General features: G+C 38.9%; 1 protein-coding gene across 11 annotated transcripts in view; it reads right to left on the bottom strand.

The window, feature by feature from the left end:
• The window catches only part of DDX60L (DExD/H-box 60 like), a 124,757-nt gene that overhangs the window by 65,859 nt on the left and 32,277 nt on the right, over nucleotides 1–26,621 (bottom strand). For all 11 annotated transcript variants that reach the window (XM_064371016.1, XM_064371015.1, XM_064371014.1 and 8 more), the window contains 9 exons: nucleotides 24,532–24,690; nucleotides 20,695–20,836; nucleotides 19,470–19,625; nucleotides 12,087–12,192; nucleotides 11,529–11,644; nucleotides 9,906–10,063; nucleotides 5,008–5,257; nucleotides 1,353–1,519; nucleotides 257–415 (listed from right to left, as the gene is read on the bottom strand). In XM_064371016.1, the coding sequence (XP_064227086.1) occupies nucleotides 257–415; nucleotides 1,353–1,519; nucleotides 5,008–5,257; nucleotides 9,906–10,063; nucleotides 11,529–11,644; nucleotides 12,087–12,192; nucleotides 19,470–19,625; nucleotides 20,695–20,836; nucleotides 24,532–24,690 (1,413 nt within the window). The remainder of the gene's footprint in view (nucleotides 1–256; nucleotides 416–1,352; nucleotides 1,520–5,007; nucleotides 5,258–9,905; nucleotides 10,064–11,528; nucleotides 11,645–12,086; nucleotides 12,193–19,469; nucleotides 19,626–20,694; nucleotides 20,837–24,531; nucleotides 24,691–26,621) is intronic.

Here is a 26,621-nt window from a genome sequence, read left to right as displayed (position 1 = left end):
AAGAACTGGTAATGCCACATTAGCCTTCACATACAAACAGATATCAGTATAACTTTCACTGACGGTGAAAATTAAAAGGCCAAAAAGAGGGAAGAGTGAACGATTTCTCATACTCTAGTTACATTCTCTAGGCACAGGAGAGGAATGATGTTCAACAAGATTAAGAAGTTTATGCAAAATATAACATGTAGAGACACAGTAATGAGCAGCTCTGAAATCATGCTGATTAGAAAAGTACAATATTTGTCGTCATCACCTGCCATGTGTCGGGAATAAAATCCCGGACCCTGGGATCTGGATCCTTTCTTTCATCTCGTATCAAGTAATGGCCCATGTATTGCAGTTGAAACCGAGCTGGCCCCATGCCAATGGAATATTTATTTCCTTCATTCTTCTCTTTGTCATCCTGTATCACCTGTTATTATTTTAATATGTTATTTTCTTTGAAATCAACTTAAACTTCAAAACTGAATAAACATTTATTAAATATCCACTTAGCACATTCTATGCACAAGGCATTTTTATTTATTTATTTATTTTTTGAGACAGGGTATCACTCTATCACCCAGGCTGGAGTGCAGTGGTTCAATCTTAGCTCACCGCAGCCTCAAACTCCTGGGTGCAAGTGATCCTCCTGCCTCAGCCCCACCACCTCCTGCCCCCTAGCTGAGTAGCTGAGACTACAGGCACATGTCATCAAATGTGGCTAATACTTTGTGTGTGTGTGTTTTGTAGAGACAGGGTGTTGCCATGTTGCCCAGGCTGATCTTGAACTCCTGGGGTCAAGTGATCTGCTCACCTTGGCCTTCCAAAGTGCAGAGATTACAGGCATGAGCTACCATGCCTGGCCTACTATGCTTGGCCTACTATGCTTTTAAATTGTGTAATATTTAAATAAGAAAAGTTTTACCACCTAAAATATTATTCTTGGGAAAAGTAAAATAGCAGATATAATGTTAAAAAAAGTTCATCCTGGAATTGGAACCTGGAACCCTATTAAAGATCATTTTTCAATTTCACAACAATTGCGGTTTTTAGATTGTGCTAGAATTAAGTATAGGATTCTTTTTTGTTACCAAAAGGATTCAAAGTGGCATCTGGATATCATCTAGTATTTAATTTTATTTTCAGAAAGCATCTGTACAAATTTTCTAATTTTAATTTATATTTCAAAGTTCGGCAGCTAGGTTAATAATAAGTAATCTCAAATCTATTATTTTATAAACTAGAATCAGAGTAAACTTATTCAATTGATAACTCTATATGTGAGATACTTTATTAGGCTTATTAGTTATTCTTCTGTATTAAAATTTAGTAAAAGTTTAAAGTATAAGAAATTCTACTTCTCTTACCAAAGTTGGATCTAAAGAGTTTGCCAAATCATTAAAGCCTAAATAGTTCAGGCATTTAGCTATATATTGTTGTTGTTCTGCTTCCAAAATTTCTGGGTATCTCTCCAGGAGTGAATGAATCCTTTTCATCATTTGAACAGCAATATTTAAATCTTTTGAAATTTTGCCTTGTTAAAGAAACAATAAAATTGTTATAAAGAGCATCAGATGTAACTGCTTGATCACTCATGACAATCACTGAGTTAATAAATTAACCTCATTTGATTAAACTCACTATTTTACTTGACTTTAAAGGAGATTTTTAGAGCATTAAAAACTAAAACTCATGATTAAATTAAATTACCCACATCTCATTATCAACTTAAGTAACTTTGTCATAGCTTGATAAATATAGGCAAAAAAGAAAAGAAACAAACTTTGTGATTTATAGCAAAAACAAGAACCATTTAAACTGAGCTCTGAACACATTTCCAGAGAAAAATAACACCCTACTACTGTGTCGTCCACTCTTGTTCATAGGAAAAAGTCCTATGGTTTTAGATGCCTGACCAAAACATGAACAACATTTACCAAGGCCTACTCTTGACCACATACAGTACTTGTATTTATGAATCCATCAGCAGAACCCTTCAATCATTGAGGGCTAAGATACAACCTCAGTGCATCCCAATCATTCTATGCAGACTCTCCTAAGCCCTTCTATTACCTCCTGTTCATATATAGCCTCTTTATCTCTATCCCACTACTAACCATTCCATATAAAGTCAGGGCTGCTGTAATATCCTCTTTCTTGACAAATACCACTGAGCTACTGCTTATGCAGACCACCAATGTATGCTTTAAGGAAGTATGAATGAAATTTAAGGCAGAGTTCTTATATGGAGGAAACTTCAGTCTAATTGGAGAACAAGGGATTAGTGCTGAAACAGATAAGTAAAATATCTAAGTGATTTACAATTCAGGGTTCAAATGGCGTGATAGAGGCAGTAAGTGTTATGTGAACTGGAGAAGTTAGGGAGACTCCACAAGAAGATGGGCATAAACTAGCCTTGAAGGACATGCAAAATTTAGGCTGATGGAGACAGGCAGGAGAACATCTGTAGCAGAAACTGATCACTACCTCCTCAACATCCCTTCTCACCCAATGCTTTCTTATAAATCCCTATGCTAATGGATACTGCAGTATGTCCAATTCAAAGTCTGCATTTTCTAATCTGTCTGTGGTTAGGTGTGGTTTTGTTACTAAGTTTGGCCATTGAGAGGTAAGCAGAAATTGGTGGAATTTCTGGGACAGAAGGCTCCTTACATAGGAGAAATGCAGCATGAAGGTACAAATTTGCCCTTTTTTCTTCTTCGTACTTTGTTCTGGATTACAGTCATCGTGGCTGTAGCGTCAGCAGCCAACTGCATTCATGACATAACTTTAAGAATACAACTCATGCCTCTATTAAAACTACAAAAAAATTAGTCAGGTGCAGTGGTGCATGCCTGTAATCCAGCTACTCGGAAGCCTGAGACAAGAGAATTGCTTAAACCTGGGAGGCGGGGAGGTTGCAGCAAGCTGAGATAGGGCCACTGCACTGCAGCCTGGGTGACAGAGTGGGACTCAAGACTCTGTCTCAATAAAAAAATAAAATAAAAAGAATACAGCTCATGCAGTAAGAATGGTACGATAGCAGAGTCTAAGTTCCCAGTGACATTGAATTGCTTATCTCTGGACATCTTTTTCATGAAAGAGAAATAAACTATCTTTTTAAAGCCATTATTCATTCCTATCTCTGTTAATAGCTAATGGCATTTCCTAACTGATATGGCATCATGGATACGGATAAGTAAAAACACATATGCTAAAGCTTAGAGATGAAAACGAGCATGGTCTCTGGTAGCCACTGAGGCACTGGCTTTGTGGGAAGTGGAATAGAGGCATGAGTGTGACTACACAGTCATGTGGCCACACATGGAAAGGAGCTCAGTAGGAGATACTCAAGACAGGGTGATCAACCACAGCAACTTGAGGAGGAATCATCAGCTTGGTCTAGCACCAAAGTCACATATCTCAGGCCGGGCACAGTGGCTCACACCTGTAATCCCAGCACTTTGGGAGGCCCTGGCTGACGAATCACCTGAGGTCAGGAGTTCAAGACCAGCCTGGCCAACATGGCAAAAACCCATCTCTACTAAAAATACAAAAATTAGCCAGGCTTGGTGGCTGGCACCTGTAATCCCATGTACTCGGGAGGCTGAGACAGGAGAATCACTTGAAGCTTGAATCCGCAAGGTGGAGGTTGCAGTGAGCTGAGTTCGCACCACTGTACTCCAGCCTGGGTGACAGGGTGAGATTCTGTCCCAAAAAAAGAAAAAAAAAAATCATGTATCTTTACCCAGTCTTTTCTCTATTTCTTTCCCTTAGTTATCTCTTCCACAATTCAATTTTCAGAAAAATAAGTAATAAAAGCACACATTACAAGTCATATGAAGAAATAACACCTGAAAATAGTGTGCACACATCACTTCTGCTACATATTTAGCCAAAATCATTCTCTACTGCCAGTTGGAGACATTGATACAGGAGCACAGGGAGCCAAAGAAACCTGAGGGAGAGCTTAGAATGCAAGGCAGGCAGGGCTCATTCCAACCCAGTTCCCTCCCTGCCAGCCCATAGTCTGGAAACGGTTGTATCCCGTTACCTAGGACTGCAAGCGCTGTTGAGCATCTATTCTCCCATAGCTGTGGCTCTCCAGGAATTCTGGTAACCACTCTCTTCCCTGCTCTTGTCAAGAACTGTCAAAGGGCTGAGATTTTATCCTATTTACAAGCTACCAGTTTAGTCTTTCATAGTTTCATGGTTGCTGGCAAAAGATACGAGACTCCTGGGTCAGAGACAAAAGGCTTTATTACCATGGCCCAGTTAACAAAATAAGCATGGAGGAGTATATGTCAGTTCCCTTTGTGCTCCATGGGGGAGATACAGAACCCAGGTAGAAACCACACACAGAGAGGGTTTATGTCACAGCTAAGGAAATCTGAACTTAGAAAACTGAAATATTTTATAATGGGTCTCAAGCAAAACCTGCTTCTTTGCTCTGGAGGGAAATGTGATCTTTATTACACTGGACAGTACACTTGGTCTTTGCCCTAGAGAGAAACACAATTTCTTCCTTCCAAGCTTGTTCACTACACAAACATACTTAAGAAGATTGTCTGGAAGTGAACCCGTCAATGCTTCTGCAGGCTAGGCAGGAGAAACATGGAAAACCTGTGGAGAATCCCCTGCCAACGGCAACTTCAGATCTCCCTGGTGCTGACAGCTTTCCTTCTCTGATAGGTGCTGTTGCTGCTGCTGAGCCTCACCCTACTTTGCTGATCCCCTTAATTCTCCCCACACTTTCGGAAAGAGTTTTTTCTTTACAGTATCTTCATTTCTTTTTGAACGTGCCATCTTTTCCTTGTTGAGACCCTCTGTCTAACCTCTCCACAATTCCATTTCCTTGTCTGCAAAATATGGTAATAATAACTATTTTAAAGGGTCAAGTTGAGAATAAAATCAGACAATGGATGATACGAAGTTTTAGTACAACCATGCATTCAATGAATATGTTAGCATCATTCATATTTTCATCACTACTTTTTACCCATAGAGTATGGAATCCCATACCTTCACCGTGGCAATGTTCTTTCCATGCTTTAAAGCAGGCAATTAATCCTAACATTTCAACTCCAACTTTCGCTGAATTACTTGCACATGATGTCAAAAAATCTTCCAATTTCCTTATTCCAGAAAGTAAGTTATTTTTTATCTCCTCTTCAATCGAAAACACCAGATCATCATTTTGCTGTTCTTTATTCTGATCTTCGGGAATTGACTTTTTCTTTTTCTTTTTGGTAACTTTTTGGGGTTTAATATTCTGCTCAATAATAAAAGGAACATATAAAACAAGCGGGAAAATTCCATCATGACATTTAATTAGTGAGAGTATTTTTTGTTCATTTACTGAGGACTCTGGCCATCATTCTACTCTTGCGAGGGCAAGAATGATTAGTGTCTTTTTTTTTTTTATGGTTACAATCTTTTTTTTTATTATACTTTAAGTTCTGGGGTGCACATGCAGACTGTGCAGGTTTCTTACACAGGTATACACATGCCATAGTGGTTTGCTGCATCCATCTCCCCGTCATCTACATTAGGTATTTCTCCTAAGGTTATCCCTCCCCATCATTCTCAGCAAACTGACACAAGAACAGATTAATGTCTTTTCTTAAAATTAAAGTCTGTGTGATGCAGACCTATTTAAACTTTAGTATAAATGTAAATAGCCTCTTACTGCAGAAAATTTCCTAGATTTCTAAGTAGCATAGATTAGTAATAAAGGAGTAAATGGAAGAAGACAAAAAAGAGAAAGAGTGGCCACTGAGCTTGATTGTAAGGGAGCTTCTTGGGGATTTGGAACTTAATTAATTTATTCATTCTCCACCCCACAAAGCATTCTGGGCCTCCCCGATCTCACTCACTCTTTGAAGATTCATGTTGAAAAACACCAACTGTCTAGGCAGACATTAGTCAATGAGGAGAAAGAATTTCTGAATCCCACTAGAAGATGGAAGAGTCACACATACTTAGTGGAGTGGTAATTGTTCCCACCTCTCCCCAAACTAGATCCCACATTTAATTCCCTGTTTCTTCCATTTCAGTGTGGAGGCTGCCCCTAGGCTCATGCTACCAACGTCACAGAACTGCGCAAGCTCCCACAGGTACCTGGCCCCGCAATTAGTGCTGCCAAAGGAGCAGAGGTGCACACCCTGGGTCCCAGGGGTCAGCCTCGGGCACAGGGCTTGGCAAAGCAAAGGGCTCAGCTGGGTGAGGCCCCTGCAGAAGGTGGTTGCTGCAGGATGCTGTATTCACTTTGATCCTTATGCCTGAAGCCAAGCCTGGACCTTTGCCTGAGCCAGCACCACCTGGCCATCCTCATCCCAGAGAAGGTTAGGTCTGTGGGCTGAGGTGGGGCCTCTACAGTTGAAAGCGTGTGTTCTGTGGCTGGATGGACCCTTAAATAGCTCTAGGAGACAGACCTAACAGCAGTGCTAGGAAACCTACAGTGTCATTAGGGATGATGCAGGAAGTATAAATGTTCCTCTTAAAAGTTTCCTTTCTTGTTTAAGAACACTTCATGACTATTAGAAATAGTAGTTTGTTTTAAACAATTTCTTTAAAAGCCTTCTTGCCTTTTTGCTAGAAGCCCTATCCTATGTCGCTATTAGACATGCTTACAGGCACGTAGTACATTCTATGTCCTTGTACTTTAACCAAGGTATCTGTACTGGACGTGCTCACAAGCATGTCCCAGCTCGCAGCCTATGCCCCTTCCTTATTTGGACTTCCCTTTTTTGCTCTCCATTGCTTTTACCTGTTTAGAAAAGTTTCAAGTTATTAGACAATCAAGTTTTAGTTTAGATTGTGAAGTCTGGCTCCAGCCAACAGAGGTCAAACACAGCAGTAAGGACAACCCCAAATATGTAAGAAATAAATTCTGCTTTCTTTTGTTCATTGTACTCTCGTGGCAAGATTGCTAGTGGGAGTACCCTTTCTGCAGGAAGTAAAAAGAATTGCTTTGCTGAGAGATCCTTTGTCCCAGTATTAATTTTTCTTTGCAGCACCAAAAAGAAAAATTTTATACGTAACAGATGACTATTGAGTGTTATCTAGAATGGCTTTGAGGAGATATCCTCTCACCGATATATAAGATCTCCTTGCAGACTTTGCAACTTTAGCCTGGTTAATGAATTGGGTGTCGGGCAAGAAAAGGAAGACTCTAGATCTCTGATCAAGAGTTTTCTGAAATTAGTGGGAAAAAGGAATGGTTTCATACTTTGGATTTTTTCCTTCTGGGGCTTTTATGTTTCATTCTCCAAAAACATTCACTTTCCTGTTCCAACTAGGGTAAGGCAGCAGTGATAAACGCCTTTGGTCATCAATAGTTTGGTTTGTGATCTTTCAAGTACTTAGCGTTGCTAACCTCAGGAAGGGGATTTACCAAAGCAAATAAATGTCTTTCCTTAATTCCCAACAATGAGACCAAGAGAGAAGTACTGAAGCCTAATGAAATCCCCACTGATGAAGAATGATCCCAAGGTAGTAACTCCCCAAGCACAGCCAGAAAATCTACCATCGGTTCAGTTACAAACACTGTCATTTATGTTGCCTGATACTTGTCCACATTATCTTTTTAATCTTTTTTAATTATAGGGATTCTAAGTTTGTAAACAAGTACAGTCTAGTATAAAGGCAGGAAGAGAAAGAAAACAGGTATAGAGGAGTCCCACCCTTTCAAGAAGACATGGTCTTACCTCTAACATCAACAAAAGTCCAGGGCAGATTAATGGCATAAATGGCTTAAAAACATATAGACAGTTTTCAAATTCAGGCAAAATAATGAAGCTGATGGAAACATTAGGCCTATTTTTACCACGTCTATGTGAAACGATTTTCATTGTAATAAACTAATACACAAAAATTTTTTTGTTTTTGTTTTTGTTTTTCATTTTTTTGAGGCAGACTCACTCTCACCTAGGCTGGAGTGCAGTGGCGCAATCTCAGCTCACTGCAACCTCCACCTCCCGGTTCAAGCAATTCTGCTGCCTTGGCCTCCTGGGCAGCTAGGATTACAGGTGCCCAACACCAAAAAAATTTTTTGTACTTTTAGAAGAGACAGGGTTTCCCCATGTTGGCCAGGCTGGTCTTGAACTCCTGACCTCAGGTGATCCGCCTGCTTTGGCTTCCCAAAGTGCTGGGATTATGGCGTGAGCCACCACACCAGGTCCACAAATATTTCTTTTGACTTAAATTAGACATTTCTAAATCCAAGCTTGTAATCCTTTAAGTTTGTTATCAGATAACTCTATCTTTTCTTATCCTGAAAAGGACAGAATGCTAGATTTTATGTAATCTTCTTTGAATTTCTAATGGCCAGCAAGTGAAATAATAACTCATTTGTAAGTGATATGATTTGGATCTGTGCCCCACCCAATCTTACGAAGCACTGTAATCCCTAGCATTGGAAGTGGGGCCTGATGGGAGGTGCCTGCATCACGGGGAGGGGTTTCTCATAGACCATTTAACACCGTCCCACTTCATGCTGTTCTCATGATAATGCATCAGTGAGTTGTGCGCAATCTGGTTGTTCAAAAGTATGACAACAGATGCTGGAGAGAATGTAGAGAAATAGGAACACTTTTACACTGTTGGTGGGAGTGTAAATTAGTTTAACCATTGTGAAAGACAGTGTGGCGATTCCTCAAGGATCTAGAAATAGAAATTCCATTTGACTCAGAAAACCCATTACTAGGTATATACCCAAAGGATTATAAATTGTTCTATTATAAAGACAAATGCACACGTATGTTCATTGTGGCACTGTTCACAATAGCAAAGACCAGGAACCAACCCAAATGCTCATCAATGATAGACTGGACAAAGAAAATGTGGCACATATACACCATGGAATACTATGCAGCCATAAAAAATGATGAGTTCATGTCCTTTGTAAGGACACGGACGAATCTGGAAACCATCATTCTCAGCAAACTGGCACAAGAACAGAAAACCAAACACTGTATATTTCTCACTCATGGGTGGGTGTTGAACAATGAGAACACATGGGCACAGGGAGGGGAACATCACAAACTGGGGTCTGTTGGGGGTTAGGGGACTAGGGGAGGGATAGCAGGGGGTGGGGAGGTTGGGAAGGGATAACACTGAGAGAAATGCCTGTGGTAGGTAACAAGGGGATGGAGAGAGCAAACCACCAAGACATGTGTGTACCTATGCAGCAATCTTACGAGATCTGCACATGTACCCCAGAACTTAAAATACAATAAAAAAACAAAGTATGTGGCACCTCCCAACACTTCCTCCTACTCCCGTCATGTGAGGTGCTGGCCCCTGCTTTGTCTTCTGTCACGATTATACGTTCCCTGAAGGCCGGACATGATGGTTCACACCTGTCATCCCAGCACTTTGGGAGGCCGAGGCAGGTGGATCACCTAAGGTCAGGAGTTTGAAACCAGCCTGGCCAACAGGATGAAACCCCATCTCTTCTAAAAATACCAAAAATTAGCTGGGTATGGTGGTGTGTGCCTATAATCCCAGCTACTTTGGGGGCTGAGGGAGAGAAATCCCTTGAACCCGAGAGGTGGTGGTTACAGTGAGCCAAGATCGCGCCACTGCCCTCCAGCCTGAGCGACAGGGAGACACTCCATCTCAAAACAAAAACAAAAACAAAAAACAAAGAAAAGGAAAATAAAAAGAAGTTCTCTGAGGCCCAGAAGCTGATGTCACCATGCTTCCTGTACAGCCTGCAGAACTGTGAGCAGACTAAACATTTTTTCTATATAAATTATCCAGTCTCAGGTATATCTTTTTAGCAATGTGAGAATGGACTAATACAGTTAGCAAACATGGAAGAAGGAACATGAAAGACACTTCCAGAGACGAATATGAGCCTAAAGAAAGCAAAACAACATCAATGAAAAAAATGAGGTAAAATCTATAAGATCTACCTGCAATATTTCACCACTGGCACCACTGGAATCCTTTTGCTGAGTAGTTTGAATCGAAATGACTTTTGTAGAGACTGATTCTAGTGATTTTCCATAAAACTGCTGATAAGCCTGACTCTTTTTCAGGAAATCAAGAACATGAGGATCTCTAGATTGCTCTGAAATAGAAAAACTTAAAATGTAAATACGTATTTTAAAATATTGCTATATATGTGTGCTACTGATGCATTATTTTTTTTAACTCCAGAATAATAATTCAGTTTTTGCCAATGAGGTCAGAATATCATGTGCTGACAAAATAATTCCTTGTATTATTTGAAGAAGAGAGAAGACAAATAGCTCTGTTGATGTTCCTCTCCAAGTACCTGGACATTGTCTCTGTCATTTGGCAGAAGAGGAGAAGAGGCAGGTTGGAGGCAGTCTAATAGCACATTCACCTAGAACAGGGGTCTACAAACTAGGTCCACGTGGTCCAATCTGATCAGTACATTTTTTTAAATTAGTTAAACTCTAAATCATTATATCAGTACCCACATCATCATCTCAATTTTTGCCTCTTGGTTTGCAAAGTCTAAAATATTTATTATTAAACCTTTCAGAAAAAGTTTATTGACCCCAGACCTAAAATATTGTTTGTGTTCCTAAAAAGGAAAACCTCTACAGAGGTTTCAAATATTTAGGAGCTTACAGCTGACAGATGCTGATACCAATTACCTCACGCCATGCAAAAATTCCAATGACACAGAAAATTCCAGGAAGCAAAGTTAGACTCACTTGAAACCTATGGAACACTCTTTACAAACATAAAAGATATAAATAAGCTGGTGTTTTGTTGGTTCGGATGTTGCTGTTGTTCTCCGTGTCTATGTATGTGATCACAAACCAAACCACTCTGGAAGCACACCATGCAGAATCCTGGTAGACACTTACATAACCACGCTTCTTCCTATATGCAGTTGGCATGCTTACTTGACTTACTTCTAGATCTTTCTGAAAAGTTTTACTAGTTCTGAGAGGGTAGAAATGAACATGGGATTGAAGAAAGACACTAAAAGAATGAACCAGGAAGAAAATACCTATGAATTCCTTTCCTTAGGACCCATTTTTAATTGCTTCATGGGCTTTACTTTTTGCAGATTCAACCCCTCCTCATTACTGAGTTTTCATAGGCAAAATTATGCTGGTACTTAGCACTATGCTATCAACTAGACAATAGTTTAGCAGGAAAAGAGCTAAAATTTTAGGGAGACTATGGCTGTATCAGCATATTTACTTCAAGGTATAGACAGATTCCTAAAACCATCAACTATCTTTCTCACTTAAACAGTATCTGCTATTTTCATGACAATACCATGCATGTGTATGTCCTTAAAAGATTAATAAATCTCTATTGGGATTAACAGATAGATCTGTGTGCATACATACATGTGCACACCAAACAATGTAATGGGATTTTTTTCAGATGGCATGCTTGCTACAGTGCCTCTTCAATTTTATTATATATATATACTGATCTCATTCAACATATAATGTGTTTATAATGTAATGTCTTTTCACTGTTCACAAAAAGAGCAGCAAAGGCAATGCGTATAAGCTCTATTTGTTCGTGGTTACAGAGCTCACCATCAATGTGACACTTGATCCTGTCATAGTCGTCACTAAGTAGTCTTTGGGCATGCCAGTGCAAAAGCTCATCAGATGTCTTTTGTGGAAACAGTGAAGGAACAACTGGGGCATCACTGCAAAAATAATAAATAATTTTTTAACGTTAGGCTTTTCAAATTTTAGTACAAACTTCAGGTTATGATAACATAGAAACTATAAAACCTCTTTTTCTATTTTTATGATATAATATGGGTCATAAAACTTCAGAGACAGAAAAACCCTGAATTTCTGGCCATTCCTGTAACAGTCACATCCTCATCAACAACTATTTAGTAAACTTTATAGCTGGAATAATTTTATTGTAAGTCTAAAATAATAAATATTTTTATATAGTAATATTCAAATCATATTGACGTATTAGATGTTACAATTACTTAAATGTATTACAGTAATATTATTATATAGAATTTACCATATCCCAATATAATATGTCACATAGACATTTTGATGAGTCATTCATTACACAAGTATTTTAGAGTCAATAGCACTAAATTAGGTACTTCGTTAACTCTGTACCTCTTTAGAATAGGCAAATCCTTCACCACGTCTCCAACAAACTCGTCAATTACAGCAGATGTCATCGGAATAAAACCCACACTAGGCAACTTTTCCAAGGAGATTTCTGAAAACAAATATAAAATTCAGATGAGAGGAAGGGTGTAACTATACTATATGAACTTTAAACATTATTTTTAAAATTTCAAATACGTAATATTTTACCTAAATTTTATGTTTACCAAGTTAGAGCTTCCAAATGAGATATTCCTCAAACCAAACATGTTGTAGCAAGCCAGTATATTGAAAATTAGTATACAGCCATTTACATATGTACGTAGATGGCTGCAGATCACTAGATAGACAAACATGTAGGTTTCCATTTTCAAATACATATTTTTTTATTATTTCACAATATGAAGAATCTGTCACAGTATAGTAATAACAGCACTTGAAAAAAGAAGCACCACTCAGAGTTCACCTATATAAAAGCCTCCATGAAAATTAAATGACAAAAAATAGGAAAAAATTAATAATAAAAATATTTTATTTATCACCAAATACTCTTTGGAGCCCTGCTGAATTTTTATTTTCATAGTTCCTATACATGGCTTACATGCTGAATATAATAGACTAAAGGGTTTTTAAATTTAGCTTTGTTCATAACTGTAGAGAAAAAAAATACAATCTTTCTCCTCCCTCACTCCTAAATTCTAGGCAATAACCTTCTGCCAGTGTATCCACAATTCCCATTTGCATTCCTCTCATCGTTAACTCCCTTGGGACCATTTCCTTCTCTCTGAATTGTATCATATACAAATATTTTTAATGAGGATATGATGCTAGCTAACTCAGTTCTTGTGTATCTGAAAATATCTATATTATTTCCTCATTCATAAGTCGTACTTATGCTGCTTACACTATCCCCCAACAACCATTATTTTGTCTTATTACTTAAAAGATATTATTCCATTACCATCATGCTTTTGTTGTTATTGTTGAGAAGTCTGCTAGCAATTTAACTTTTATTTCTTTGTAGGTAACTGTTTTCTCTCTAATTCTTAGGAAAACATTGTTTGTGGCATGTTGCAGTTGCATTATAATGTGTCTAGTGGGGTGTGTGTGTGTGTGTGTGTGTTGTGTGCATAAATGCATGAGTGTGTATATGTGTATGTCCTATGTGGAACTCATTTCTGCATCCTAACTCCAGGTATTTGTATCTTTCATTAAATCAGAACAATTTATTTTCAGTCATTATCTATGGATATCTCTTCCTCTGAGGACTCTGTCCCCTGCTTCTGAAACTCCCAATTGGACAGGTGATTGACCTAAGGTATCCAAAGGTTTAGAGAAATTGGAAGGTTAGAGTGGATTCATCACGTAAGATCTGCGCACTCAACCCACGAGGGTGCAGAGAACACACCTTCCACCACAACTATGAGAAATAAAATTGTAAGGGGAACCCCAGAATTCCAGAATAGCTCCATAGCTACTCTACTGTGTAAGTCAGAATTGCAGTGAAAACTGCTACCAGCAAACTGGGATCCCTAAATGCAACAAGGATAATTCCCTCCTGAGGTGGCAGGGGCCAAGCGGCAGCACTGAATCACTAAAGATTAGGTAGTCATGGTTACCATAATGGACGGCAAAGCCAAAGCAGTAATCTGAATAGTCTGATTCACAGAAACCTACAGCATTGGCTAGCTGGTCATAGTGTTCCCGGAAAAAAAATCAATAGATTGGCATTCCACTAAATTCTAAATTGATCTGTATAAGCAGAACAGTTCTAGGGTACATGCACAAATGCTTAACTTAAATCACCAAAGTCGCGGCTCCTTAAACAGTTCCTAAACATAAGCCTGTTACAGACCCAGAACCCCTTGACTGAAGGGGAGGCAGAGCCCCTTTAAGAAGGACCCTGCGACACTGCCAAAACTCATACTGCGCGTCTTTCTCCAGTCTTCCTACAAGAGACCGACTGCCATTTATCAGGGGAACTGTCCACTGGAGAAAGGGAAACCATCCAACTTTTCAGGGGATTACTGGATATTGGTTCTGAATTGGCACCAATTCCAGGAGACCCAGAATGTCACTGTGCCCCCAAGCCCCCACCCCCAGTCAGTAAGGGCTTGTGGAGGTCAGGTGACTGATGAAGTCTTCTCTCAAGTTCATCTCACAGTGGGTCCCTAAATCTATTGTGTGGTTATTTCACCAGTTTCAGAACGCGTAACTGGAACAGACATACTCAGCAACTAGACAAATCCCCAAGTTGGTCCCCTGACCTGTGGAACAAGGGCTTATAGAAGCCACTAGAACTGCCTATACTTAGAAAAATCATAAGCCAAAAGTAATACTGCATGCCTGGAGGGTTTGCAGAGATTAATGCCACCGTTAAGGACTTGAAAAGTGTACAGGAGTGGTGATTTTCCTCACACCCACATTCAACTTGACTATTTGGCCCATGCAGAAAGACAGATGGATTCTGGAGATTGCCAGTAGATTCCTGTAAATTTAGCCCTACGATGACTCCAACTGCAGCTGCTGTTCCAGAGACAGTTTTATTGTTTGAATGAAATGATACAACTCCTGGTACCAGGTATGCAGCTCCCGAGCTGGCAAATGCTTTTTTCTCTACCTGTTAATAAAGACCACCAGCAACAGTTTTCTTTCAGCTGGGAAGGCCAGAAAATATACCTTCACTGTCCTACCCAAGCACAATGTCATAATTTAGACCCCAGGGGATTTTTCTAGAAGAAAATTTTTTCTTCTACAAAGCATCTCACTGGTCCATCACATAGTTGACATTATACTGCTCGGATCTACTAAATGAGAAGTAGACACTACTTGACATACCGATAAGACATTTGTATGTCAAAAATGGGAAGTAAATTCAGCAAAAATTCAGAGACTTTCCATCTGAGCAAAATTTGTTGGTGGTGGAAAATGAATGGAACAGAATTCTAAGGATGTTCCACCTCTGCAAAATGTGTAGGAGTCCAATGGTGTGGGGCATATCAAGGTACCCTTTCTTAGGCGAAGGGTGGTTATTGCATCTGAACCCTCCTATAATAAATTATAATGCCTGGGGGGCCTTTGTGAATTTGGAAGGCAACATATTTCTCACTTAGGTGTGCTATTCTGGCTTATTTATCAACTGACCTGAAAAGCTGCTACTTTTCATTGTAGCCAAGAACAAGAGAAGGCTCTGCAACATGTCCAGGCTGACATGATTGCAGGTTGATTATACTAGATGGCTTCCCTCTGGATCTAGTGACCTTCCCTGCATGCAGTGCTTCTGCCAAAACCACCATCCTTGGACTTACAGAACCCTTATCCTCTGGGTCTGTGTTCAAGTTCCTCTGTTCTTATCAGAATAGCAGTCATTACATTAGGCCTCAACCTAACTGAAATAACCTTATCTTAACTTGATTTCGTCTGCAAAGACCCTATTTCAAAGTCAGGTCACATTCACAGGTAGTGGGAATTAGGACTTGAACATGGACAGTGGAACAATCTCGTCTCACTGCCTCCCGGGTTCAAGTTTCAAGCAATTCTCCTGCCTCAGCCTCCCGAGTAGCTGGGACTACAGGCACCTGCCACTACGCCCGGCTAATTTTTTGTATTTTTAGTAAAGACAGGGTTTCATCATGTTAGCCAGGATGGTCTCAATCTCCTGACATCATGATCCACCTGCTCATCCTCCCAAAGTGCTGGGATTACAGGCATGAGCCACCGCACCTGGCCCCAGGTTTTTAGACAAAGCTTTGTTCCTTTAACCAATTGCAAATGAAAACATCTCCAAATCTACCTATAATCTGTAAGCCCCTGATTCAAGATATCCTGGCCTCCCTTTGGGGGCCAGCGTATACCTCCCCTGTATTGATTTATGTCTTTGCCTGTAACTCCTGCCTCCCTGAAATGTATAAAACCAAACTGTAATCCAACCACCTCAGGGCCACTTCCTCAAGGCTTCTTGGGATTGTCTTTTCCCTAGGCTATAGTCACCAATATTAGCTCAAAATAAACCTCTTTAAAATATTTTACAAAGTTTGGTTTTTCCATTAACAGTATGGTTTTTAATTCAGAGCCTCCAGAAGAAACCAATTTTGATTTCAGACATTAACCTCCAGACCTGTAAGACAATAAACCTCTGGGCAGACACGGTGGCTTATGCCTGTAATCCTAGCACTTTGGGAGACCGAGGTGGGTGGATTGCCTGAGCTCAGGAGTTCAAGACCAACCTGGGGAACATGAAGAAACCCCGTCTCTACTAAAAATACAAAAAATTAGCCAGGCGTGGCAGCATGCCCCATAATCCCAGCTACTCGGGAGGCTGAGGCAGGAGAATTGCTTGAACCCAGGAGGCAGAGGTTGCAGCGAGCCGAGATCACACCATTGCACTCCAGCTTTGGTGACAGGGTGAGATTCTGTCTCAAAAATAAATAAATAAATAAATAAAATTTTAAAAAGAGAATAAACTTCTGTTGCTGTAAGCCACCAACTTGTGGTGCCTTGTGACAGCCCTGCAAAAGGCGTACCTCAGGCAAAGAACCATGACCAGCTGAGGGGCTTGCTGAGTGCAAAGGGAGTAGGGAATATGTCAAGGGAAGAGGAGATGGCCATAAATACCAGCTATGACCATGTGACCAGTTGCAGAAATGAGGACTGGAATAGTTAGGAGTATTTCTTCCTTATTTTGTCTTGAATACATATATATATTAAGTAGATATTTTTGTTTTCTTCTTTTATCAGTTTACATACAATGTAGTCATAATAACTGCTTTGTGTCACAGTATTTAGGTTACAGGATACCCAAGCAGAAGAGTGAAAATTGCCCAAGAACTTAGCATTGTGTTTTGAAGGAGGAGTTAACATGTTTTTGGTTGTACACAGGATAGTTGTATCATGTTAAGCACAAGTGTGATTTTGTGAGTGTCTTTATTGGAAGATTAAGTATGGTATAAGGATATGTATATGGGTGTTCAGATGACAAGAGGTAGACTGAAATGGTCAGTTTTAGGTGTCAACTTCATTAGACTACAGTTCCCTATCCAATCAAACAGGAATCTGGATGTTGTTGGAAAGGTATTTGTAGTTGGGCTTAAAGGCTAGGATTTATTTGCTTTAAGTAAAGAAGACTATCCTAAATAATCTAGATGAGGCTATCCAATCATCTCCAAGTCCCTGAGTGCAGAGCTGAGGTTTCCCTGAAACAGAACAAATTCTACCTGTGGACTGCAGCTTCAGCTCATGCCCCAGAGTTCCAGCCTCCCCTTCCTTAAGACCTGCCCTATAGTCTTCCTTAAGACTTGCCTAGCCAGTCCCTATAATCACGTAAGGCAATTCCCTGCAATAAATCTCTTAATACATGTATCCTACTAGTTCTCTTTTATCTGGTAGAAACCTGACTGATATACTTCCCAAATGGATCTTCGATTCAATGCAACAGTAATCAACATGTCAGCAGGCAATTACAAAATTCAAATGAAAATGCAAAGGACTCAGAAAAAACTAAAGAATCTTCAAAAGAACAAAGTTGGAGCATATATACTACCAAAACCAGTTTCTTATAGAACGACCATAATCAACTTTAATATTGGTTCAAGGATAAACAAGGCTCAAGGATAAACTAATGAAAGAAAATAGACAGTGAAGAAATAGGGGCCGGGCGCGGTGGCTCACGCCTGTAATCCTAGCACTTTGGGAGGCCGAGGTGGGTAGATCACAAGGTCAAGAGATCGAGACCATCCTGGTCAACACGGTGAAACCCCATCTCTACTAAAAATACAAAAAATTAGCTGGGCATGGTGGTGCGTGCCTGTAATCCCAGCTACTCAGGAGGCTGAGGCAGGACAATTGCCTGAACCCAGGAGGCGGAGGTTGCGGTGAGCCGAGATTGTGCTATTGCACTCCAGCCTGGGTAACAAGAGCGAAACTCCGTCTCCAAAAAAAAATAATAATCCCTCTCTCACACCATACAAAAGTAAATTCAAGATCAATCATAGACTTGTGAAATACTCATGACCTACACTTTATAAATCAGCAGAAGACTTGAGCAGGCATTTCACAAGAGGATATTCAAATGGCCAATAACAGATGAAAAGTCCAAGAAAATGCAAATTAAAATCACAATGAGTTACCCCCACCCCCATTAGAATGGCCAAAATAAAAAAGGCTAACAATAGACTCGGCATGATGGCATACACCTGTAATCCCAGCAGTTTGGAAGGCCAAGGTGGAAAGTTTGCTTGAGGCCAGGAGTTCAAGGATACAGTGAGCTGTGTTGGTACCTCTGCACTCCAGCCTGGGCAACAGAGTGAGACTCTGTCTCATAAAAATTAAAAATTAAAAAAAGATTGACAAGGCTGGGAAGCAATTCTAAAATTCTAAAATGCCCATATGGAAGGTGTAAGTTTAACTCGGAACGACCACCTTATAAAATATTTGGACAGTAATTAATAAAGCTGCATTTCTGTGTATATACTTGAAGTGAATAAATGCATATATCTACCTAAAGTTATATGTAAGAATATTCATAACAGTTTTACCCTTCAATCACTTCTCATTACTCTTATGATTTCCTACGTCCTTAAGACCCAATAAGTACACCTCCTCAGCTTCATCAGCTTTTCTCCTCTCTGATCACACTGAACATACCTCAGCTCCTTGTGGCATTCGCAACTGCTACGTCCTCTCTGGAAAACCTTTTCCTCTTCCCTTCCCCCAGCTAACCATTACTCATCCTTTAGCTCATGAGTCATTTCACTTCACTTCTTCAGAGAGGTCAACCTTTCCAGACTGGGCTGTGTCTCTTAATCATTAGTTTCCAAACCAATCATTTTACTGCTTTTTCAACAATTCAATAGCCAATAGCTAGGAAATGATCCAAATGGACAGAGTGTATTATATTCAAAGTGACAGTTCACAGCAAAAACTTTTAAGCATAACGGTACATACAACAGGCAGGAATGTCTCGGACACTATACTGAGAGGGAATAAAAATAGAAAGAATATATACTATACGATTCCATTCCAATGAAGTTCAAAGCAGAAAAAACTAAGACATCATATTGAAGTCTGTTAAAGAGATGAAAGGAGGGGGAGGATGGATTGGGAAGTGGTGACAGGAACTCTCTTCTGAGGTGCTGGAAATGTCCTCTGTCTTGATCTGGGTGGTTATCACACAGATGTATAGATCTGTGTAAAATTTCACCAGGCTTTACTCTACACACTGGTTTACTTTAACCATACTATTATATTTATTTTATACATTGATTAAGAGGTAAACAAGAAAGCACAGTGAAGGTAAATTATTTATACTTGGAAGAACTGAATTATTAAGACTTCTAAAAGTTGTTCAGGATAAACGTGCTTTTGTTCCACTTTAATGTAGCCATTTAATACCTTGAATGACTGATTCCTTTTGTGTAAGAAAATGTTGTGTTCTTGTTCTCACAGGAAAAGACTTTCCAACATCAAATTCTTTAACCAGCTGTGACACAAAATTCCACAGGTGTTCATAATCCCTCTTAATGGAATCTCCCAAATTCAAATGTGGTTCTGCATAACAATAAAAAATATTAAAATCTTAAAAGTCATACACGTGCAGACACACACACAGAACCTTTTGTGAATAAATCCATAGAGCTCTGGGAAGATTATCAAATATGGAAACTTCAAGTGAGTAACACAGTAGACGTGCATGAAAACTCGTCATGACACTATGATAGTAGTTTCTAAAAATCATTTTCTCTTCAAATTTAATAAAGAGCCAGGCACTGTGACATGGGTCTGTGGTTCCAGCTACTAGGGAGGCTGAGGTAGGAGGATCGCTTGAGCCCAAGAGTTCAAGACCATCTGGGCAACGTACCAAGATGCCCTCCCCACCCTCCAAAAAAAATTAACAAAGGAATATCCCCGTTTTAATCATAGTCCTTATTAAATAATGCTAATGATAAATATATAACTATTTTGTAAAATAATGAAGAACAACATGCTACATATAAACTTGCAACTTTAAAAACTAATTTAAAAACAAGTTTTTAAAGAGCTTACAGAATATGAAGAGGGTGAGAATTTTGTTACAACTAGTAAAATTTGCTACATTTTACGTAGTCAGTTTATTTAAATGTTTGTCATCTAAGAGAATTAAATGCCAGAGGTCAAGAAACTTCAATAATATTCACTTGGGAAAAATATGTTTTGAAACATCTTATTATTCTTTGACAATGTAAGCCACTCTAGATAAAGTTACCCTAAAAACATTCAAAGGAGGACAAAAATTATGTATGTACCAAAATGCAGTTTTATTTAGTTTTGGGATAAATGCAAAACATCCTTAAATGTTCAAAAATAATGAAAAGATTACACTAATTACAGTAAATGTTATAAAATATCATTAATTTACCATTTAAATAAAAAATATAATGATTAATTACTAATATGTCATAGCTTAAACCCATTTTCAAATGCTATTAAGTGAAGAAAAAATAAAATATGCAAACAGTATGTACACATACAAACAAATGTTTTCAAGAAACAAAATGTTGCTGTGGTATGTACTGGAAAATTTATAAGGGTTTTATATAATTTGTTTATGATATAATGTTAATACATATTAAGGTATTACCTTGAGTACTTTCAAATTCATAGTGAAAGGCAATATTCTTTAACAATTGCTCATCATATAAGTCAGAAACATGATTTAAATCCAGATTCCAGGATCCCAAAATGTTTAAGTTGCCTAAAATGAAATGTTCACACCACTTATTCTGAAAATTAAAGAGAAAACATTATTAGCAGGGAGTCATGGAATAATTTCGTACTCATGGTTAACCCCCTGTAAGGTAGGTCACAAGAGACGTTTCTGGGTGGAATGATAAAGTCGTTACAACCGTGAAGATTACAGATGGCAGTCTACAAGTTGCAAACTAATGCTTTCCAGTCTTTACTTTTAAAACTGATAATTGCACTGCTTATCCTAGTACTCATTATTTACCTTATAGTACACTGTTCCCTTAACGTGGTACTAATACTAACACCTTTGTCATACAGGTCCTGGAATCCCAGCCAGACCTGCATGAGTACATTCAGACAGTTGCAAAGTGGTTCCACTCCTCTTACTTTGGGGTCAACACTTAACCCCCCTACACCCCTGGTGAGCAGGAAGAAGTTAGAGTGGGCTTTGCCCTTTTTCCATCTTCTTTAGCCAATACCTTAATATTAAAGTGTTAAAAGGAGGGATTGAAACCGCCATTGCAAAATTATGACTGATAATGAGAAAGAGATCTGACCTGACTAACTCCATCTTGCTTCTAACCTCCAAGCTGTCCTTGTTCATTCCTGGGTGTAGGCTGAACTAACTTTGGAAGGAACTTAGTTTATAGTTTATAGTTTGAAACAAAGATGATAACAGCCCTTTCTCAAAACAAACCCCCTTCATTCTTGGGGCCTAGACCGCCTTTGCAGGACTAACAAATTAGTCAAAAGATTAGACATTATGGTTTGAGAGTCATGTAGCTGGAGGCTACAAGATTCTGTCCCTCCCCAGTACTGCTCCTTGGGGATAAAATCACTATTGTAAAACCTAAGCCAATGCTTGAGATATTTTGCAGACGCTGCACTTGATGGATCAGCTGATACCACCCAGATCTATAAATTGGCTCATCTGATCTTGTGACCCCCATTCAAGAACTGACTCAGGACAAGAAGACAGATTCAGCTCCCTAGGATTTCATCTCTGACCTGACCAATCAGCACTCTCGGCTCACTGACTTCCCCCACTCACCAAGTTGTCCTTAAAATATCTGATCTCCAAATGCTCTGGAAGACTGATTTGAGTAATAATAAAACCCCGGTCTCCCTTAAACAAAAAAAAAAAAGTTTACAGATGAACTAAGACCAACTCCAAGGGAAGAGTTGCCTCCACTACCTTTATTTTGTAACCATCCACTCATTATTGTTGAATATTTCATAGATTTTGTACCCCACCACTCTACTGAAACAGTTCTTAATAATAATCAGCCTCGGCTAGCTATCATGGTTCATACCTAAAATCCCAACACTTTGGGAGGCCAAGGCAGGAGGATTGTTTGCACCCAGGCATTCAAGACCAGCCTGGGCAACATGGCCAGAATAAAATTAGCTAGGCATGCCTATAGTCCCAGCAATTATAGAGGTTGAGGTGGGAGGATCACTTGAGCCCGGGAAGTTGAGGCTGCAGTGAGCTATGGTCATGTCACAGCACTTCAGCCTGGGCAACAGAGCAAGACCATGTCTCAAAACAGTAATTATAATTGCTCTTGACTGTCATGCCATTAAATTAAAGCCACTGAATTTTCTGTCAACATCCTCACATTATCTGCAGAATGTGACACTATAAACCACTCCCTTAAATTTGAAATAACATATTTTCCTAGATTTTCTCCCATGTATCTTCACCAGTCTTTTTCAGTGTCTTTTTCTAATTCTTAAACTTCTACCTGACCAATGAATTCTGGAATATCTCTGGACTCTGAACCAAGATGTCCTCTCATTTTCCCTAGAAAAACACATAACTGGCATGGTGTTCAGAAGCATTCATGGGCTAATGAGTCCCAGATTTTTATTTCCAGTCCAAAGAATATTTAAACTGCCTTCTAGATACTTCCTTTGGAAGTCTCATTGCCACCACCTGAAACTCAGTATTTCCCAAACTCATTATTTTCCTACCCAAAATGTTCTTCTTCAGTGGCAGCATCCACACGGTTGGCCTAACCAGAAACCTGAAAGTCATCTTGGACTCTTCCTTCTCCCTTCTGCCTCATAACCTATTCATTACTTAACCTTGTCAGTTTCAAAGCCTAAAGAACTCTCGCATCTTCAATTTCTACTTATTCCTATTGCCACCAACTTTTTAGCCATGTTATCATTATCACCGTGTGATCACCGGGTGGTTTCCTCACCGCTACGTTTGGATACCTACAATGAGCTCTATGCACTTTAGCCAAAGAACTCTTAAACTAAAATGTCAATTACAGCTGGAAACCCTTCAATCACTTCTCATTACTCTTATGATTTCCTAAGTCCTTAACACAGAGACAACAAGTACTATACTGAATTTTCTTCTACTCCCTCCTCATCTTCATCGGCTTTTCTCCTCTCTGGTCACACTGAACATATCTCAGCTCCTTGTGGCATTCGCAAGTGCTACGTCCTCTCTGGAAAACCTTTTCCTCGTCCCTTCCCCCAGGTAACCATTACTCATCCTTCAGCTCATGAGTCATTTCACTTCTTCAGAGAGGTCAACCTTTCCAGACTGGGTTGTGTCTTTTAATCATTAGTTTCGAAAGCATTCATTAGTTCCTCCTTCATGTCCACCTTTGTAATTATTTTACTGCTTATTCAATAATGCAAACTGAAGTTCCATGGAAGAAGAAGAGAGATGAGTCTGTATTTTTCTCCACTCCTTCCTTGGTGCCGATTACAGTGAATATGCACTGAATACGCATGTCTGGACTGGCTTCCTGAACCCCACTTGGTTTTAAACTGTCTTTGATAACAATTTGACAGTATCTATCGAGATCCTCAAATTTTCCCTACCTTTTTGGCTAATCATCTCTTCTCCCGTTTTAGAGTATCTATTCAAAGTAGTTAAATATAAATAACAGGAAAACATTAAACCCCAAATCCCAGCATTTATGATACAAAAACTTCAAATGATCCTAATGTCCCATTATAGAGGCATGATTAAGTAAACTACAATAAAATCATTCACACATATTTAGTAGCCATCAAAATTATGCTAACCAGCTTGAGTGAATGGATACCCCATTCTCCAAGATGTGATTATTATACATTGCATGCCTGTATCAAAACATTTCATGCACTCCATAAATATGTACACCTCCTATGTACTCTAAAAACTAAAAATTAAAAAAATTATGCTAACCAAAAGTGAATATATTTATACAATAAAATAATACGTAGTATATGTAACATGATTGCAACCATAAAAGAAAACCTATGCTCTAAAATAAAAAATGAAAGAAATTAAGCCAAAATATTAACAGTTAACAGCATTAATTTGGGCAGTGGGGGAGTACATATTATTAATTTTTCTTCAATTGTTAACTTTCCTTTAATATATTTTTATTATAAACAGAAAAAATAAATTCACAATGCTTTTCCTGAGTTTCTCTACAAAGAGAATACAATGTCAATTTTCTGTGATTGATTATACAAAAACAAGATCTCATCAGAGATAGGAAGGAAAAAGAGGAAGTCTCTCATGATTCTACGAAACAGATAAACAGATATATTGTGGTGTTCCTCATTACACTACCAAAAATAGAAGTTGTTGAAAATAAGACCTAATTGCTGTATCAGCTAATCAGATCTGGCAATATTCCAGTATAACTCTAGTTTCAAAAGTGATCATGGGTTTCACTTCTCACGTTGAAACAAAAAATAAACAAAGTATGTTTACCATTTTTAAGAAAGAATCACTGGCCCTAATCCAAGAGGATGTGATGACTCGAGAACAAGCTCTCTGTGAAAGGGGTAAGTGGAGTTGAAAAGCCACACAGAGGCAATGCAGTCTGCAGAAATCTTCCACCTCCTGCAGGGATAGGTGATTACAGTGCACCTATGAACAATAAAGAAGATGAGAACAGCCACAATGTCACGCTGTGAAATGGCATTGAAATAGGCACTCCACAAAGATACACATCATCAAAGTCTTACATTTACATTTTTGAGAAAGTCCCCTTTTGCATACACAAACTTGGCTGCATTGATACAGAAGTGGAGAGGAGGGAGGGAGGGAAAACTCCAAGTTTAGCAGTTCACATAATGCATTTCTTAGGATTTTCAGTGAAGCCGATCTTTATATGAGTTGACAGAAAAGGAAGTCCCTGATCCAGAAGTGTGATCATTAACAAAGCCCCATGTAAAATGCTCTGGCATTTCAGAGAGTTAAGAGTAATAACCACAAACCCACGGCATGTTCAGGGTGAGAAATCCAGGATGGCAATCTATCTGTAAAACATATTGAATGAGAAAACGGGGAAGGAAATGGACCAGTTTCACCTCCTGTGGCAGAGACTTCACAACTATTTTCAAATATATGAAGGGTTATCACATGGAAAGTAAAGAAAACAATCTGGGTATCTTCATAGAGCAAAATTAGGGGTGACTGAAATTACAAGGAGATTGACTTGGGTTCAGTATGTTCATTTTTAAAAATTAGAACCACTAAAAACATCGTGCATGGTCATGTGAAAATATTTTTCCAAAGACAATAGGCAAACAGAGTGAGGGAGAGTCAAATGAGATAGTGGTCCCTATCCATCTCTAAATCATGTAAGAAAGAAGCAAATTAGTCAATATGAACTTTTGTGAGAAACCAACTTTTTTTGAGAGAGAGAGAGTCTTGCTTTGTCGCCAGGTACCAGGCTGGAGTGCAGTGGCGCGATCTCAGCTCACTGCAACTTCTGCCTCCCAGGTTCAAGCAATAATTCTCCTGTCTCAGCCTCCCGAGTAGCTGGGACTACAGGCGCATGCCACCCTGCCCAGCTAATTTTTGTATTTTTAGTAGAGACGGGGTTTCACCATGTTGACCAGGATGGTGTCGATCTCTTGACCTCATGATCCGCCTGCCTCGGCCTCCCAAAGTGCTGGGATTACAGGTGTGAGCCACCACGCCTGGCTGAGAAACCAACTTTTAAATGCAGAAACCCATGACCTGTGCTATCACACTTCCACTCACAGCACATTCTTCAGCATAGCAATAAAAGTGAATATGTTAAGGTAATTATCATTTTTAAGTGTGCCCTTAAAATTCTGACAATCATGCTGAAAGAATATAAAGTTTTTAAGTTCTTCATTTTTTAGAGTGAATCTTCAAAAATTAAAGTATTCAAAGTCACAATTTTAGACAAATCTACATAGCTAAGATTTACTGTATGACACATTAAATTAAAATATTGAAGTGTTGTATCTCCTAGATTAAAAAGACTATTGCACAATAATTCAGGATCTGGGCTCTGAAAACTGTGTGACTCTAGTCAAGACACTATATGAGTCAGTTCTCCTATATGTAAAAAATCAGGATAGTAACAGTACACTTTCTCATAGGGTTTCTGGAAAAACTAAATGAGATCAGACATGTAAAATATCTAGAATGTCACCAATACATAGTAAGCCATGTTACCTGTTATTATTAATATTCTTATTATCATACCTATTACATTACCTATTATTAATAACACCTATTATTAAATAGTCTTCATAACATCACAGTTCTGTAGGTTGAAAGCAGTTATTAGCACACGTTAGACAATCAACAATCTTAGCAGACGGAATTAATAAATGTTTTATCAGTCAAAATAAAATGAAAGATGCAAAATTCAAACTAAGGAAAGAATCAAGAAAGAAGTAGCACAAAAAGCTCACTGCTCTCTCCATTCTCTGCGGTGCTCCTGAAGCATTAACATCTTTTTTTTGTTTGTTTGTTTGTTTTGTTTTGTTTTGTTTTGTTTTGTTTGAGCAACTAGAAGGACATTGTTGTCATTTGTT

Source organism: Aotus nancymaae, unplaced genomic scaffold (assembly GCF_030222135.1).
Source record: "Aotus nancymaae isolate 86718 unplaced genomic scaffold, 86718_ANA_hifiasm-v0.15.2.pri h1tg000115l, whole genome shotgun sequence".
NCBI classification, from domain to species: domain Eukaryota; kingdom Metazoa; phylum Chordata; class Mammalia; order Primates; family Aotidae; genus Aotus; species Aotus nancymaae.
Note: the sequence above shows the minus strand (reverse complement) of the source record. Positions and strands in the feature narration are given on the sequence as shown.